This window comes from Lissotriton vulgaris, chromosome 10, assembly GCF_964263255.1.
Source record: "Lissotriton vulgaris chromosome 10, aLisVul1.2, whole genome shotgun sequence".
In the NCBI taxonomy this organism is placed as follows: Eukaryota; Metazoa; Chordata; class Amphibia; order Caudata; family Salamandridae; genus Lissotriton; species Lissotriton vulgaris.
The window spans coordinates 749,757,930-749,776,116 of record NC_141698.1 but is presented as its reverse complement, the minus strand read 5'-3'; the positions used below and the strand labels follow the sequence as shown (position 1 = coordinate 749,776,116).

The 18,187-nt window shown below is 45.7% G+C and overlaps 1 protein-coding gene across 1 annotated transcript in view; it reads left to right on the top strand.

Annotated features, from left to right (window-relative positions):
- The window catches only part of PDSS1 (decaprenyl diphosphate synthase subunit 1), a 266,914-nt gene that overhangs the window by 95,024 nt on the left and 153,703 nt on the right, over positions 1–18,187 (top strand). Inside the window, exon 6 of the mRNA XM_086941653.1 lies at positions 15,331–15,442. Coding sequence (XP_086797779.1) covers positions 15,331–15,442 — 112 coding nt within the window. The remainder of the gene's footprint in view (positions 1–15,330; positions 15,443–18,187) is intronic.

Genomic DNA, 18,187 nt, shown 5'->3' with positions numbered 1-18,187 from the left:
TCACAGGGCAGACCCAACCCCCTGTGATGAGTTGGGAAAGAGTGGGGTGCCATTGTCTCCATTTCCTGATTGACGTTAAGCCCCTGGTGCTACAGGGCTTCAGCCTGAAGTGCCCGTGGCTAACTTTACCCACACGTCATCAGGGGGTGGAGACTGGTCCTCGAGGCAATGTCTTTCCCGAGCTGATGACCTCACAGGCCTCAGGTCGGTGAGCTCTTCAGCCCGGCAATTACACTGTAGATTCAGGATCCGCCCACAGCAATGGATCGGCATCGCTGGCATAACGTCTCAAACTACAGTCACAAGCGATGTATGTGTGTGCATTTAAAAAAAAAAAAAAAGATAAAGACAGTTCTTTTTTAGGTTTTGCCTGGCGAAAGCTGCGCTCTGCGCAGCTTTTTCGCGCAGGCGAAAACCTAATGAGTACTGTAGTGTGGGTTTGGGTCGGCCCTCGTCATTTATTGGCTGGCTCCATAAATGGAGCCTAGCCATTGGACGAGGGGCCTGTCCGTCAATGCCGGACCAGATTCGGGGGCGTTCCCGAGATTCTTTGGCTTTTGCCGACGTCACGCGACGTCAGCCGAAAGCCGGGAACGCCCCCGAATCTGGTCCGGCATTGCCGGCACCCGCCTTCCTGCTCCGGCCGTCGTCAGCGTCTCTCCTCCCCCTTTCCCGCCCCCTCCCGCTTGTTTCCTGATGCCTGCCTTCCTGCTCCGGCCTCTCCTCCCCCTTTCCCGCCCCCTCCCGCTTGTTTCCTGGTGCCCGTCTTCTGCTCCGGCCGTCGTCAGCTCTCTCCTCCCCCTTTCCCGCCCCCTCCCGCTTCTCTCTGATGCCCGCCTTCCTGCTCCGGCCTCTCCTTTCCCGCCCCCTCCCGCTTGTTTCCTGGTGCCCGCCTTCTGCTCCGGCCGGCCGTCGTCAGCTCTCTCCTCCCCCTTTCCCGCCCCCTCCCGCTTCTTTCCTGGAGGCTGAGCCTGGACACAGCTCCATGGAGGCGGCCGGGACACAGCGGCTCCGCCTGGACCTCTCCCGGGCCGCTCCAGGCCCCTCAGGGCCCGCTCGTGCCCCCCGGCCGAGGAGCGAGGTGTGGGCCTACCTGATGACCCTGGCGGACCGGGGCCTGCAGAGGAAGAAGGCGGAGGAGGAGGCCAAGCACGGAGTGAGTGTCCGACAGCGGGGGCCGCGGAGTGAGTGTATGGGATGGCATCTGTGGAGGTGATGAGAGGCCGCGTTTGGGGGCTGGGAGGGGAAAGTTTGAAAGGATGGGGGCAGCGGAAAGGGGTTGAGTGCTGAACGGTACAGGGGTGAGTGAGTGTGCTGAAGAGCAGGCAGGGAGTGAATGTCCAAGTTAAGTGGCTAAAGTGGGGATTTGGGAAAATGTATAGGGTGAAGGATTATGGTAATTCGGGGATGGGCAAGAAAATTGCTGCGAGCCGGGAGTAATAGGCTGGGTGCTGCAGGCGGAGAGGAGGGTGAATAGGAGGCGCAGAGCTGGGGTGAGTGTTGGACGAGTGACAAGGAGGCTGAAGGGACTCGGGGCGGGATGATGGACTCCGAGAGGGGTCGCCTAGGCATGGATCGTGTATGTGTGGACCTTAGTCCACTGTATGTCAGTCACTGGGTATGAGGAACCTCAAAGTTGCAGAATTGAGGCGTTAAGGGTTTCCCCTCTTCCTCACAGGTTGAAATCTAGGAGGTGTTTTTCCTCAGTGGGAATGGTAAGATCAGAGGAGTAGGATGCTTGATCATCATTGGAGAAAAATGTGAGGGGGGGGGCGTGACTCTTATCCCCCGAAGGTTGTTCTGGTGCCTCTAAGGTGAAAGGAGGCTAGGTATTCTCTCGTCATAAGCGGAGGAGCTGATGGGGGCGAGAGGGGATTTGCCTATTATGGTTAAGTAATTCAAGGTACATTATTGCCCAAGTAACTCCATGAAATGTAAATGCTGATTCAATGCCACTGGCTCCCCAGCGGTTTTGTGCTGTACCACCACGTTGTTGGGGTAAATCTACAACAAAGCTGTGAACGGAAATTCCATAGGCGTTCACTGCTGCGAATAGAATGCTGAATGTTTTTTTCTCTCATATCGGACAAGAAACTGGCTGCAAGTTAAGGTTTCCACAAAATGACCATAGTTGGCATTGTGAATGATTTTCCATGCCCTTCCCAAATGCAGAATCTTAAAGCCAGGTCTTGGAAATAATTCTGGCATCTGTACCTGGTTTCGGAGCTCCCCCTCCTCAGTAATAGCTGTCCAAGTTCATTCCAAAGCCTGGACAGCAATTCTCTACCCTTTCTCCATTACACGATTACAATTATGTCTGTGCGTTCCCCAAAACAACTAACTGACAACTATCTCGCAGACTTCGTTCTACAAGTGAGATAGAAAAACAGGCCCCTTTCTGTTAAAAAAAAAATACAGAAATTATTTTGAAAATCTGTAGTTTTCATAAAATAATATCTACCTTACTGCCACTGGAGGGCGCCATAGCACGCGCAGATTTACTGTGTTTCTTTCACCGAGCCAACCGAGATGGACCTGATATATTTTTTTTAAAGATGATGCGATTTCTTTGTCATGCTAATAATAGAACTCTTTTATCAGCTAGGATTAGCACGCGATCCTGCAGATGGCGATGACAAATAGGTGGTTTGAGCCAGCCATCAGTGACACAGCATCAAGCGGTAGGTACTGCATGTGTCACTTGTCCCCCTCATCTACTAAAGCGATCAGACCCGGGTAAGCTCACTAAGCCATTCAAAACAGGACGCACTCAAAATTATCTAAAAAGAGCACCGCGGTTGTTCAATTTACTTTAAGCAAATATCGCGGCCATCCCATAATATTTAATCATGATAAATGTGCGTGAGAAGGGCTGGTCTCACTCAGAAGGCATTACATTTGGATATGTTAACTCACAAAAACATTGCTGGTGCTTCAGTGAACACAAAATTTCCAATTATTGCAAGCGGAATGATTGTCAATGAGGAGTTGGTGTTTGCAGAGAAATATTCCAAATGTGTGGGCCATTATTGTAAAAGAATTTAACAGCAAATTGGAGGAAGCTGACCTTCGTGTTGTGCCACATGTTGAGTGGGTTGTTCGAAATTATTCCAAATGAGTAATAGTACTGTCAAACGACACAGATGTTATTATTGCGCTACTTAGATTTGGCGGAACAGGCGAGAGAAGACATTTAACGCCGCTTCATATTCTGTACAAGAAACTTGACCAGAGATGCCCAGTGTTCAAGGCACACATTCTTACGGTGGATGACCCTATGTGCTAAAATAGAACAAAAGCTTGTAGCTTTAACTGCTAAACCTGTGCAGTTTCTAAAAGGATTTGCTGGTACAGAAAAATAATGTGATTTTTTTTAAAGACGTTGAAAAATACCTTGTGCATACGTGGAAACTTAGTTCTGTCACACATTTGACGATATTCGGTACAGTGAGTTCGAGAGCATTCCCGCAAAGTGTCCTTCCACCGATGTCATATTCTGTGAGTAGACACATTAAAAGAGTGTTCTACTTGATCAGAAGATATGCACATGTTGTGGATCTTGCATTTGTATAGAAATCCTTGTGAATTTGGTTTGGAAAATATTGATGGGGTTCCCAAACCTACAGAATTTCTAAAGCTTCTACCCACAGAACTTGAATGTACATGTACTTGCAAAACCTGTGCTACAAAAAGATGTCCCTGTCGATATGCTCAGATGTTCAACATTCTGCAAATGTGTGACAAGCGATTGCTGAAACAAATAAAGGCTACTATGAAAATGTGTCTAAATGGATAAATGTGGATAAATGAGGCTCAGAATTACCAGAAAAACACCAGTAATTAAAGAAGGGACAAAAACACTTCGAGTGAACACACTCTAACACTTTAAAAGTGCAAAAAATTGAAATAAACCCTAAAAAAGGGAGAGCTCAATACCCCAGGATCCTGCTAGCAGGAGCCGGAAAAAAGAACTGAAAGTGGAGGGGACCTGCTGTGCATTCTGGGATACTGAGAGTTCTAGAAAGTTTCCTTAAAGGCACGGTATCCCTTTTTGAGCCACATAAAGGCCTGCCTATGGGGCTTGTCTGTCCACCCCTTCCTCTCTATCATTCCAGAGGCTTTCTTGGTATAAGGGGAAGTTTCTCTATGAAAGAAACCTGGCAGGCTGTGCTGAATATGGTATTGGTGGAATATCTAGTTGAAAGTACTGGACAGTGTAGCCTGGTAGGTATAGGCTGCATTATTTGTCTTTAAATTCTCTCTTAAGTGTCTATGCAGGATTGCACAAAAGACAGCTTAAGAGATTATTTTTGATTGCTCCGGGGTCCCCACACATGAGCGGGGCTATTCACTAGATTATGACTATAACAGAGATACCCCTACTACAGAACTGGAGTTACAGGTAAGAAACTACTCTTTAGTTTTGTTGGGTGGTAGGCGTACCTTCCATCATATTAGACTCCAGAGAAGCTTGTGTGTGGATAGATGATGGTGCTACATAGACCTGTTACTTATTTACTTCTAACGCTACTAATGCAAAGTGAAGGTATTCATGCCTGCTACCATAGAAGGTGTTTGATTTTTAAACCAAGACAATAATTCACAAGGAGACTGTTTTTGCTTAACAGTTTCATTCATCTTATTTGATTAAGAGTCCAGTCCACACCCAGTACTCTGCACCCAGTACCCTGAGTAACACAGTGCACCTACCTTTGGGGGGGTTGTAGTTGTCCCACTGAGTAGGCTTTACCCTGGGCAAGAACTCTGCTCCGTTGGCGGAGTTAAACCAAAGGGGATGATGGACGGAGGGTTGAACATTGCAAGCACTCACCAAAGCACTCACCCCAGTCAACTTATCTGGGTTTAATCCATCATCATTCTTTAGCTCACTCAGCCACCCCAGTTCAGACATGGCCATATGCAAATCAGTCAGACCCTGTGCCTCATGGGAACAGTCCAGCCCGAACTGCCAAGCCATGTCTTCCCTGGACCGGAAACGAGCATCCTGGGACCGGTTTCTGGCTAATCAGCCGTCATCAGCCAAGCTAGCTTGAATCCAGTGGCAAAGTGAGCAAGGGACCCACGTCTGGGCATACCCTGCCAACTTAGGGAGAACAAAGCGAAACCAATGGGGATGATGGACGTAGTGTTGAACATTGCAAGGACTCACCCACAGTCAACTGATCATTGAGCTCCATGGAGTTTTTGGCCAGCACCGCATAGAGCAACTCTGCCTGCTCCTCCCGGGGTTAGTAGGATTACCGTCAAGGCAGTTTCTGCAGCTGTAACGTTTTCAATTTTGGAACCGATTAAAGTGATCTCTTAATACTCTAGCGACATTTCAGCAACATACAAGTCGGAATTATGCAATACTGATGGGCACAGAACCAGGACATCTTGAATATTTTGTTTTTTAACCTAGAAAAGGAGGCTAAACAGAGGAGTAGGTGAACACGAATGAGATGGTGAGAGCCAGTAGTCCATAACTAATGAGTTTGAAGTGCAGATTACAATTTCAACAAGAGAAAACATGTCAAGGCATGTAGAGTTAATTCTGCACAGTGTGCCGAAATATAGATGGGATCTATGCAGAACTGTCCTGAAAAAAATAGACTGCAAGAGTATCTTCAAGTGATTGGTGAGGCTTAAAAAAGGGTGGAGATGAGTGCTGCTATGATATAGAAAATGATTAATAAAAAAAAAGTCTAGTGCACATATTGGAATCTTTACGGAGCGATAGGAAACAAATTTGGTAGTAGGTGTAATTAGATTCAAGCATTCGAGTTCAGATTACATGTCTGTATCTCATATGAGCCGGTTAGCCACGTCATAATCTGTATAGATTGACATGTGCCATATGGTTGTACTTGATGCCTGCATCTCCTCTTCTTGTTTGCAGGGGAAGGGCCCCAGAGTAGGACTAGAAAATGAGCCCCAGTCAAACAGTTTACGCCTTTAGTGCTGCTTAGAACGTTGATGTTCTCTGCTCTCCAACTGAGCTCCTGATCATCCCAGGCAAACTGTTATTCTCTAATCACGCTTTAGGACCAATCGGTGCATCCATGCACTTGAAACTGTCCTTTCCCTCCTCACATGTGCAGAACCGTATCCAGTCAGAAGCACTCTTCTTGCTTCTGTTTCATTGACCGTGCTTGTTGAATAATCATTCATACTATCGAGTCGACCTACTGACCGTTGCCTAACTTTGTTGTTTCACAGTGTTATTTTCGACATCCGTTATTCCCAAGTAGGAAGATAGCACTCTTAATGGTCTTTGGCATAATCCAAATTGTAAATCTGACAGCTGTTCAATAACAAAAGGCTTCTTATGCATTGGCTCACTGAATAGACTGACACTCTGAGACCTGCAGCTATTTGAAGAGGCTTTAAAAACCTCTTCTGTGCAGCAGGCTGATGGGTTGTGTTGCTACAGTTTGTAGCTCTAGGGGAGGTCCTAGATGCTGTCTCTGTCCTTCCATGTGTAGTCTTGTGTATTTAAATCGTTTGAAAACGACTTCAAACTGTGCAGATTAATTTTCACAGCTATGGCATATATTTTGCTTTGTACTAAATTATATTTTTTTTATTGTCTCCATATACATTTCCTTTCATTTTGCTGTCAATTAAAATTCACATGTATGCAGAAAGAAAGATTTGCTCTTCGAACATTTGGAGTGTCTAGCCATTCATTTTGATACAAAAATACTAATTTATTAGTTCCCCTATTTGTACTCTAGTGAATTACGGTAGAAGAAAATCCACTCTTTCGCCTCCAAAATGTTCCTATTTTAAAAACTAGGATACAGTCTGAGAAACCGATATCGACAGGGAATTGTGAACAGTGGTGGGAAAATCATGTTAAAAATTGTACCTGCCAGGGTCGATTATTTTGTCAATGGGTTTAGTGCAGTTAAACTTCCCCCAGAGCTAGGGTACGGGTTAATGGGATCTTATTTAATCCCTTTCCGATCGCTCGGGGGACCTGACAAGGTTGCCCCTATCACCATTGTTGTTTGCCTTGTACATTGCGCCATTTGTGGAAGATATACATAGTTACCCACAAATTGCGGGCACCTGTATGGGGAGCAGGGAACATAAAATAATGCTATGTGAAGATGATGGAGCAAGCCCCCTCACACACCATGCTTCATCATAGGACAGCTCCTCGTTGGGCCTGCAATGCAATGCCCAAAGGGCCCCGGAGGGGGGCTCTTTGCCGGAGGTCTTTTATCTGTGAACTTGGCCATAGATAAAGCGGGTGCGTGTGAGATGTGTGGTGTGTATATATAAGGTGAGTAGAGTGTGGGGAATGTATGTATTTAAAATAACTATGCGATACAAAAGGGGATGATGGACGGAGCGTTTGAGCAAATCAAACACTCGCCCCCCAGTCAACTGATCTGGGTTTAATCCATCACCATTCTTTATCTCACTCAGCCACCCCAGTTCAGCCATGGCCGTATGCAAATCAGTCTGACCATGTGCCTCATGGGAACAGTCCAGCCCGAACTGCCAAGCCATGTCTTCCCTGGACCGGAAACAAGCATCCTTGGACCGGTTTCGGATTCATAATCCTCATCAGCCAGGCTATCTTGAATCCAGTGTCCAAGTGAGCAAGGGACTCACGTCCGAGCATACCCTGCCAATTTAAGGCGAACAAAGCGATACAAAAGAGGATGATAGACTGAGTCTTCACGGTACTATAAGCGGCACAAAAATAAATTTAACAAGTGACAGCTCAATTAAAGTAACAACCAATCTGGGTCAAGGCATTCGGTCTTGCTCATCAAGGGCAATACCAGCAAAGACTGGTCTTGGGTTTCAAGGGCCTTAAATCCCAATTCCTAACACCTGTCCCCCTGCAAGCAAGGAGACCACACCGCATCTGCCTGAAGATTGCCCTGTCAAGCATTGTAACTCGACGGTCAGTACTCAAAGCGTAATCATCATGACCTGGAACGTCTCAGGGATATCAAAGCTTGTGTAAAAACCAGCGACATTGGCTTTTTGAGAAGGAGCCGATATAATTTGCACCCAAGAAACGTGGCCAACTAAACCAATATCAATAAGAGGCTACGCGGAATATGCAAACCAGCTATTAAGGACAACATATTTGGAAGACCATCAGGAGGGATTTCCATATACATCAAGCACTCCCTGAAAATACAATTTACAGAAATAAAAACAACATCAAGTATGTTTCTGACCGGCACCCTGAAAGGCCTATCTACAACTAACGGTCCACTCCCAATACTCATAATTAACGTTTATCACAACCCTCATGGGCCGGGTGCCAAGGACAAGCTGACCCAGCTGATAAGTCAAATAGAAAATCTTCTCCTACAGTTCGCTCCTATGGAATCAATTATCCTTGGGGACTTTAACACACATAACATAGGGGTCTCTGCAGCACAAAGCATACGTTCTACGGCTACAGATGTCTTCAACGTCCTGATGCACTCGTATAATCTGCTATCAGCCCACTCTGTTTTTAAGGGACGCACCGGGGGCATTCTGCCCTCCCACATACAGCAATCAAACGACAATAGATTACATTCTATTAGGCGGACGGATACAAAATCTCATGGTAAACTATACAGTAGACCAACGAAACGAAAGTGATCACGCCACCCTAAAGCTCACGTTAAATCTCACAGCAGACACTCGCCACACTTTATGATGCATTGGGGCAGAAGAACTGTTTATACTATCAAGAAGAATCAAATGGGGGCCAGTGCCAATTAACAAGTTTGAGAAATGGAAAAAAATATGGGCTGGCTGGCAACAAAGCGAAAACAACCTGGGCGCCATAGACTAATGGGATCGGTCTGCCCGCAAATTAGCTTCACTGTGCCAAGGAGGCGCAACAAGCAGAACCCCTCCATATCCATCACACACCTTTGGACGCGTCCCAGCAATTAAAGAGAGTGCTAAACTATTAACTGCCAAACATAGGGCCTACCAGAAAACTGGCTCCGCATCTGCCAAAAGGCTACTCAAAGAAGCCGCAAAAATCCATTTGAAGGAGGTCTGGGCAGCGAAACGCGAATGCACTGAGGCGAAATGGCTGAAGATCTTCGACTTACTGAGACCCTGTAAGTCCCAAGAGTTCTGGCGATATCTAAATACCCTAACCCAAGGAATCAACCATAGAGAGAACTCACTTGATGCTGGCACCTGGGCCGCTCATGTGAGAATACTGTACAAAGAGGATGGAAGCATAACTTTGCCAAATAAAGACCTTAACGAGGGTGGAGAACTAGGCATCACTGCCCGCACCTCAAAAACTTTGAATAACCAAGCACCTCCAGGAAAAACTGTAGTTCATACAACCATAAAAAAAGATCAGACACAATTGGGCATTGGGACTCAACGGCCTGCCTGGCTCCCTCTTCAGGGCCGACACAGATTTCTGGACGGACAACCTGACCAAGTTATATGCTGAATGCCGGTTCTTGGGGGATGTTCCAGATTCCTGGAGAGGGTCGTTATTTCACCTAATACATAAGAAAGGGACACAATCTAACCCACAAAACTATCGCATGATTGCCCTGCTTGACGTTGAAGGCAAGGCCTATGCAAGCACCCTTCTTGTGGAACTTTCAAACTGGGTCAGTAATAAAGGTCTCCTGCCCTTTTTTCAAACAGGGTTTAGACCTGGAGCATCAACAGTGGACAATATTACAGTGCTCTCATATCTAGCTCAAAAAGCTGAGTCAAGACAAAGCCTGCTGCTTTTTGCTTGTTTTATTGACTACTCGGCAACTTTTGAGGGCGTAGACCGTTCTATCCTCTGGCAGAAGTTGGCACGCTGGAACATCGATCCATCTTTAGTACAAGCCATTCGCTCATTCTACTCGAGAACCTGGGTAAGAATCAAACTTTCGAGCGTATCTGCTACAGGGAAAATCGACACAGATCGCGGCCTAAAGCAAGGGTGCGTTTTAGCTCCGATGCTTTTTAATCTATACACCGCAGACATGGGTCAAGCCCTGATTGGAGCCACATTAGCAACACCTAGGATTGGGCACACTAAGATTCAACTAATGCAATACGCCGACGACCTGGTACTCCTATACTATACTAAAATAGGCTTACAAAAAGCACTTACGGCCCTTGCAACCTTCAATGCCAAAAATAAACTGGTTGCCAACCCATCCAAATCGAAAACAATAATCTTTGGGCAATACCCTAAGAAAAAACTGGTAAAATGGAGGCTAGGCCAGCTGACTCTGGATTGCACGCAACACTACAACTACTTGTGAGTTTGGTTCAGTGAAACAGGTCGCCCAGGAGTCCCATCTCTATAAAATGCGTACGAAAGGGAAAAGTATCATTTCACCCTCTGCAAGCTATATGCTACTCTACATAACCCCACAACAACGGCTATCCAAAGAGTCTTGAGGGCGAAACTAATACCATCACTTAATTACGCACAACAGGAATTTCCAGGGAAACTAGCTAGAGACCAAGAAAAAATCCACTGCTTAGCCTACAAAATGTTATTTCACCTGCCCGCATGCACCAGGAATAATCTAGTGCGGTTAGAATTTAACCTGAACCAACAAAAGCTGGAAGAGATGTCCTCTCTGAGCAAATACTTTTATCTCACCATGGCGGCACCAGAGAATACAATGAAGTCTATTATAAAAAGTATCTTTCTGGAACCCAGCAATCCCTGGTCAGCCAGCCTTTCTACCGCCAAAGACGTTTTGAAACATGCAATAGAAAACTGGGACTCCAAGATAATCAAGTATACTGCTATCAAAAGTACAATAAAAAAACAAGTCCGCCAATGCTCTCGCACTTCAGACTTGGAATCATTGGAAACAAGAGGCTTTCACGAGTCCCAAAGCATCCCACACACAGAATACCACCCCAAACTTCATCTCACGCAGGCGGTGGGGAGACAAGCCCTACACAGGATCGTAGCGTTTAGATTACATCCTCTCCCCCTTAAAGAATTATACCCTTCAGGGTCGATAAAATCGGCGATCATAGAGTGCCGGCTCTGCAAATACAAACGTGAGACCTTGGCCCATATCCTACTTTGCTGTCCGGCCTTGGGCCTAGATCGCAGTCTTTACCTCAGGCCCATCTTGCTATAACTGGGGACTAGAACTGTAAAGGAGGCTGTTCATCAACTGTACACATTGGACACAGTGAAACATATGGCTATGTTTGGTAAATTTGTACAACAGACTCGTATGAAGCTGATGGTCCCTCCCAGCTAAGCAACTGGGCAAGTACCTGCGTTGAGCTTCTATACGGTCTGGAACTAACGGCTTAGCTCAATGAGAGCATGCACAACTGCTGGCCAAGTTCAAAAAAGCTTTCTTGGACTTAATAATCATTGAATTTTAGACTTCATATTTTATTCACAATGTTTATGATTTTAAATCGTTCAATTTTTTAAAAAAAATGAAATGTTCTTTTTCTACTTTGTTGTTTTATTGTAATGGTTTTGAGTAACCACACAAATAAATGTATTCATTCATTCACCCGCTGCACCAACTTTAATGCCGGTTCCATGTCATAATTAAGAACAATAGTACTTGCAAGTAGAGATTCAAATAATCTCATCATTTTTTTAATTGAGGATAATGTGTTTCGTGCAACGAGGTTCCTCTTCAGTAGGGACCCGTGAAGCAGTAGAGAAAAAAGACAAAGGGACCTCGCAACGCTCCGGAATCCACGGAGGGTAGGTCGGACACACACTGCGTACCCTATGGACGAATCGGATGGGACGCCACCGAGTGTCCCGTGACTCTGGAGCCTTTGGCACTTTCCTATTCTGCTTCATGGGTGCCTACTGAAGAGGAAGGTGTTGCAGTTGGTTATTTGGTGAGGGTGTGGATACATAGATGTGAACCACCCCTGTTTGAGCAGAAAGTAGGTTTTCTAGGTCCTGATGAAAGGCCACGATCTCCCTGACATCTTAGGGCATGAATCATGTCGACCGTTCTCTTCACTTAAAAGCTTGACGAGACTATTAGGAGCTCTACGTGCAAGTACTATTGTTCTTAATCATGATGTGGAACTTGCTACTTAAAGTTGGTCCAGCAGCTGCACATAGTTACTTTGAATCCACACATTTCCCACACTCTCCTCACCTTGTATATATACACGGCACATCCCACACACACCTGCTTCATCTATGGCCATGACTCAAATAATAGATCTCTGGCAAAGAGCCCCCATGTGGGGCCCGTTGGGCATTGCAGCGCTGGCCCAAAGAGGAGCTGCCCTCTTATGATGCATGACACCTTTCAGGGTGTATGAGAGCTCTTGCTCCTTAAAGGAGATATTCCCCTCTTCTTCTTTCCTACTGTTAGGAAAAGCACACCTCGTGGCTTACAGTTCATACATTTTGGGCTTTTGTGCTGGAACTTTATTGCCCCAGGTCCCTCATATGTTGATGCGTTATATGCAGTTAATGACTTTTTGATCTTGTCTGACCCTCTGATGTACCTACTGGTGGTGATGGGGGAGCTGACTTCCTTTGGGGAAGCCTCTGGTTTCAAGACCAACCTTCAGAAGTCTCTCTTCCTCAATTTGATCATCTCCGAGGCTATCCAGGCCCTGCTTGCATCCAGAGTTACATTTACATGGGTTATGCAGGGGATAAGCTATTTGGGCTTCCAAATACACCCTACACCGTATCTTACTGTGGTGCGTAACTACAACAGCCTCTGGGCGATTGCACATATAGACCACTCCAGTTGGAAGCGTTACAGCTTTTCCTGACCGAGTCGCTTGGCAGGGATCAAGATGACACTCCTGCCGAAAATCCTATATGTAATGCAAACTGTACCTATTCAGCCCCCTCTGCGGATGCTCGATAAGTTGGAGACCTTCATCTGGGATTTCATTTGGGATTGCAAAAAGGCGAGGATGGCTAAATCACAGGTGTATCTTTTGCAAGCAGAGGGTGGCTTAGGGGTCCCTAATCTACAGTGCTACTACCAGGCAGCGCAGCTGTGATGCATGGAGTTGTCTCAACCTACCGCCAAAAACATTGGTGCTTTATTGATCAGGCAGTGGCAGGCATCCCGATCTGGAAGGTGCCACGGCTCCCAAAGCCATACTGGCCTTCAGCAGTATACATCTCTCCAGTTTTGCGAGCCAGGGGCGGGAGTGTGGGACACAGTACAGCTTTGACTTGGACTCCCTCCCCCCCCCCCACCTCTGTCCCCTCAGATACTGATAATAGGAAACCCAGACTTCCCCCGACACAATGCGGATCTGCATTTGCCGTATGGTAGGAAGCTTTTAGGCGACGTGCTTGATGTGAATGGCCTCATAGACTTCTCACAGATTCAGTCGGCATTTGGGATTCGCGCTACAGCCCGTTGGCAATACGCAGCTATCTACCACTGGCTGACGCAGCCCTGGCTTGGTCCCCATGCTAGCTGACCCCTTACCCATTTGAGAAATTGCTCCTTACTCGCTCTTCTAACAAACGCATTCTTTCATATATTAATGTTTTTCTCAGCACTTCTTGGAAACCTTCGAAGTTGCTCAGTGTAGATGACCAGAGACCTATAAGGATAAGGAGTGGAGCAATATCCTTCACTGCGCCCATTCCTCTGCCCGTAATACTTCCAGGAAAGATGTTCTATTGGTATTTCACTCCAGCCAGGATTGCTGAATGAAATGCGAGTAAGGACAGCGCATGCTGGGGACACTAGGGCAGTCAGGCACTCTTACCCATTTGCTTTGGCATTGCCACAAACTCCGCTTCTTTTGGAATGCTCTACCTGCTGCAGTGATAGACCTGTTGGAAACTGACATTCCCCGGTTTCCCAGCTATGTTTTACTGTTCCTCCCTAATCCTTTGATATACCCTCTGACGTCTACCAGGGGCTGAACTATTACCTTGACACTGGGAGCCGCTAAGCAGGCCTTACTATCCAAATGGGGCACAGATGTAATCCCCACGCATCTTGACAAAACCTGGGGGCCCTGCATCTGATATCTGTCAGACGAATTCAGAAAATTATCATGCTTATCATGCCCGTTATATCTGTGGATCCTCCGACTTACCCACCCAGATGAAGATTCCTCCTCCCCTACTACCTGATGGTCTCTCACTCCCTCACACTTCCTGGCTAGTACTGCTTTGTGACTGGTGTCTTTTCCTCTTCCCCCCTCCTTTTTTATTGTGTTTGTTATTCCTATTTCTTAGCTCACAGGCAATTGTAGATGATTCCCCCACTGGCCGGTGGATGTAGGTGATACCAAAGGGGATGATGGACGGAGCGTTTGAGCATATCAAACACTGCCCCCCCCCGACCCCCAGTCAACTGATCTGGGTTTAATCCATCATCATTCTTTAGCTCTCTCTGCCACCCCAGTTCAGACATGGCCATATGCAAATCAGTCTGACCATGTGCCTCATGGGAACAGCCCAGCTCGAACTGCCAAGCCATGTCTTCCCTGGACCGGAAACAAGCATCCTGGGACCCGTTTCTGGCTAATCAGCCGTCCTCAGCCAGGCTAGCTTGAAACCAGTGGCAAAGTGAGCAAGGGACCCACGTCTGGGCACACCCTGCCAACTTTGGGCGAACAAAGCAAAACCAAAAGGGATGTTGGACGGAGTGTTGAATATTGGAAGCACTCACCCCCAGACAACTGATCTGGGTTTAATCCATCATTATTCTTGGGCTCACTCCGCCACCCCAGTTCAGACGGAACTTGGCAGAATTTTGCATACTCCGCAGAGAACGCAAAGTTCCTGCAAAACTTCCGACTCCGGAGTGGAGTTCAACCCCAGACCCCCCACCCTGGCAATAAATATTTTTTTAAATAAAATTTACCATTAAAGTAAAATAAAAGCGCACTTTCCTTATCGAGGCATACCGGACTGCGCATGCTGGTGGATGTAGGTGGGCAGCTGTTGTATCCCTGCTGCACTATTGGTACTAATATAAAGATCTTGAGCTCAAATATTGTAGCCTTTTTAAAGTTAATTAAACTATTAATAACTGAAGAAACACTTCAGTTGTTGAAACTGCAAGTTTGAAACCTGCCTTAGCAAAGAAAAAAATGTAGACGTCCTATTTAGCTACTACTTGTAGTCTGCTTCATTGCAAATGCAGAGATTTCCACGTTTAACTGTAATACGGCATCCAGGAATGCATCCCTTTCGTGATTATACAGAATGTTAGCGCTCTAGTCCCTTGTTAGTATTACTAATTTGGAAAAAAGTTCCTTCATTTTAAACGTCTAGGTCACTAGCTATAAAAAGAGCATAAACATTTTTTTCTCAAAGTTTATTGACTCAAATTCTACAAGAGACTCGACATTTGTAACATTTCTTTTTTGTAGGCTGTTCTTGCTGGTGATTACATTCTTTCTGCTGCGTCTATGGCCTTGGCACGAATTGGAAATATTGCCGTAGTATCTGTTATGGGTCAAGTAATTGAGGATCTAGTGCGTGGTAAGAGTGCCTTTATTTTGTTGTTTTAAAATTGTTTTTATTGTGCTTCAAAGACAATTAACATAACGTGGTCTGGAGAACAACCATCAGTGTACAAGCTTTCAACAAGGAAAAATAATTTGAGCATTGTTCTCTACACAGCTAAACTGACACTATTTTTCTCCTAGGTGTCTTAGTACATGCAAGACGATTATTTAGCACCAGTGCAGGTACCAAATCCCCTAAATGATTATAATATGCAAGAAAAGGATTATAGACAGTGCAATAGGCTGTCTCTATTTATGGAGTAAAGGGCAACTTCAGATAATTCCTCTGGCTGAAAGCAATCATTTCCAAAACTGATTGAACTGTCTTTCCCAATGCCTGCCCTGTTAGCATCAAACTGCCCCTTGACTTGTCCATACTGAGAACTACAAGAGAAAAAAATGGAACAATCCATCAATACAGGTGATCGAGCAATATAGTAGAGCTGTAGTGACCTGTATAAAGGACGGAGTTGATCCTTTGAATGGCTGGGTACTCTAGGAAGCTGGCTCTGTGTATATACTATACCAAAATGAGGTATAGAGTGCACAGAGTCCAGAGGTAGGCAGAGGTAAAAGTAGATACCACCTTCTCCTCTATTTGTGGTAGTGTGGGCGAGCAGTAAGGCTTTATCAGAGGGTAGTGTTAAGCATTTGTTGTACACACTCAGGCAAAAATGATGTCACATTCAAAGACTGGTATCAGACCAATTTGATTGTATAGAAAATATTATTTAGTTATATTTATTTTCTAGAACCTAGGAAACCTGGCACAGGTAAGTGTAAATGGTACTTTTCAAGGCAGGTTGAACAATACAAGCAAGCTGAATGAAAATAGCTTCGTTACAGGTTTGTCAATACTTTCAATGCAGTGGTAATTACTTTATTAATTACTTTTTCAATTACTTTTTCTACTCAGTGTGATATGCCTAGATATCACACTGGTACATTTCTTAGAGAAAAGGTAAGTAAAGCAGTTTTTAGATATGTGAAGTTTTTCACAAGAAAGCAGTCAATGCAGTCCTATGGGAGGAAATGAGGTTATCGCTTTCAAGGTAAGTACATGGGTCGGGAGGTGATTTTCTGGGGTAAGAACCAGGGTTCCCCCAGAGTCTCGGATGCACTCTCAAAGCACCTTCAGCTGCACTAAGGCGGCCGGGTACAGAGTGCTGAGGCCCAATGTTATCCAATGGAGGATAGAGGGCCTCCTCTTGGTGGCTGCTCACGAGCAGGCCACAAGGTTGTGGGAGCCAAGCTCCTGATGCTAGGCTCAGGGCAAAGGGGGATCAGAGTTGGCACCCAAGTTACACCCGTAGGGGCGGCTGGGTGCAAGGTGCTGTTTTGGCGTTGGGTGCCCTGTTTTCAAATGGCGATTCTCTGGTTGCAAAAAAGACTGCATTCTCTGGGTCGAAGATCATCTGGAGGTGACCATCGGTCAGAGAGGTAAGTTGGGTTGCGTGGGGATGCCGGGACACTGTCAGTTGTGCCACCTAATGCTCGTCGGATGCAGAGGTGTCTTTAGACGTTGGGTTTTCTTACCTTCTCCGGGCACGGTCTTGGGGGGGATCCTCCAGAAGGAGACTGCAGGCGTCGATTGGAGATGCGAGGCAGGTCAGAGATCACCAGATCTCTGGTCAGGATCGCCAGGGAGACCTCCTCGTGGTGTTGGACCATTTGAACTTGGGCTATGGGCGTTGGGTGCAGAGTGGTGCAGACTCGCAGATTTGGTAATCCGGTGCTCACGGGAGACAAAATTTTGGTTTTGGAATGCAGGCAGGTCCTTCGGGTTCTTGAGGGCTTCTTGCTGTAGGACACACCGGGATTTCGCTGGAGCAGGTTCGAAGTGTGGACAGGCCGGCAGGGCTTGGGCCAAGTCAGTGGGCGTCGTCCTCCTCTGATTCTGTTCGGTTCTTGTCTGATGAGGCAAGGGTTCGGGTTGCCCCTAAATACTAGATTTAGGGGCGTTACAGGTATGTAAAGGTTGGTACAAATAGGTCTCTTTCTTGGGGTTGGTACACCCCCTATTATTTGAATGAATGGTCAGCGCACTCCTATTTAGAAAAAGAGAAAAACGTGTTCAAATTTAAAGCAAAGATGCCTGCTACCCAGTGAGAGGCAGCTAGCCCCGTAATACAAGTAACGCTTCTGGTGAATGTTCACCAGTATACTGGATGCACAGCGTAAACTATAGAATCAACACTTCACAATGTTATGAGACAAAAAGAAAACAAATCATTCCGTTGATATATACAAAAGATGTATAACCTTGAAATCAGATTAATATCACTATCTGATTACAAAAAGTGAAAACACATGTATGAAATTCCAGCAGTGATGTTCGAAAAACTTCAGTGGCCCCTGAAGAAGGGATGAATATAATCCCGAAATGCATTGGGCTGGGCAGGGCTGGGTAATTTATTTGTATCATGCATTAGTTATGTTATTCAGAACTATTAATGTATTGCGTTTTTTGAATATCATTGTTGGAATTTTATTCATGTGTTTTCACTTTTTGTAATCAGATGATATTAATCTGATTTCAAGGTTCTATGGTCATTATACATCTTTTGTATAAATCAATGGAATGATTTGTTTTCTTTTTGTATCATAACATTGTGAAGTGTTGATTCTATAGTTTACTCTGTGAATCCAGTATACTGGTGAACATTCACCAGAAAGGTTACTTACACCCCATATTATGCCACCCTCCAGTTGGAGGTAG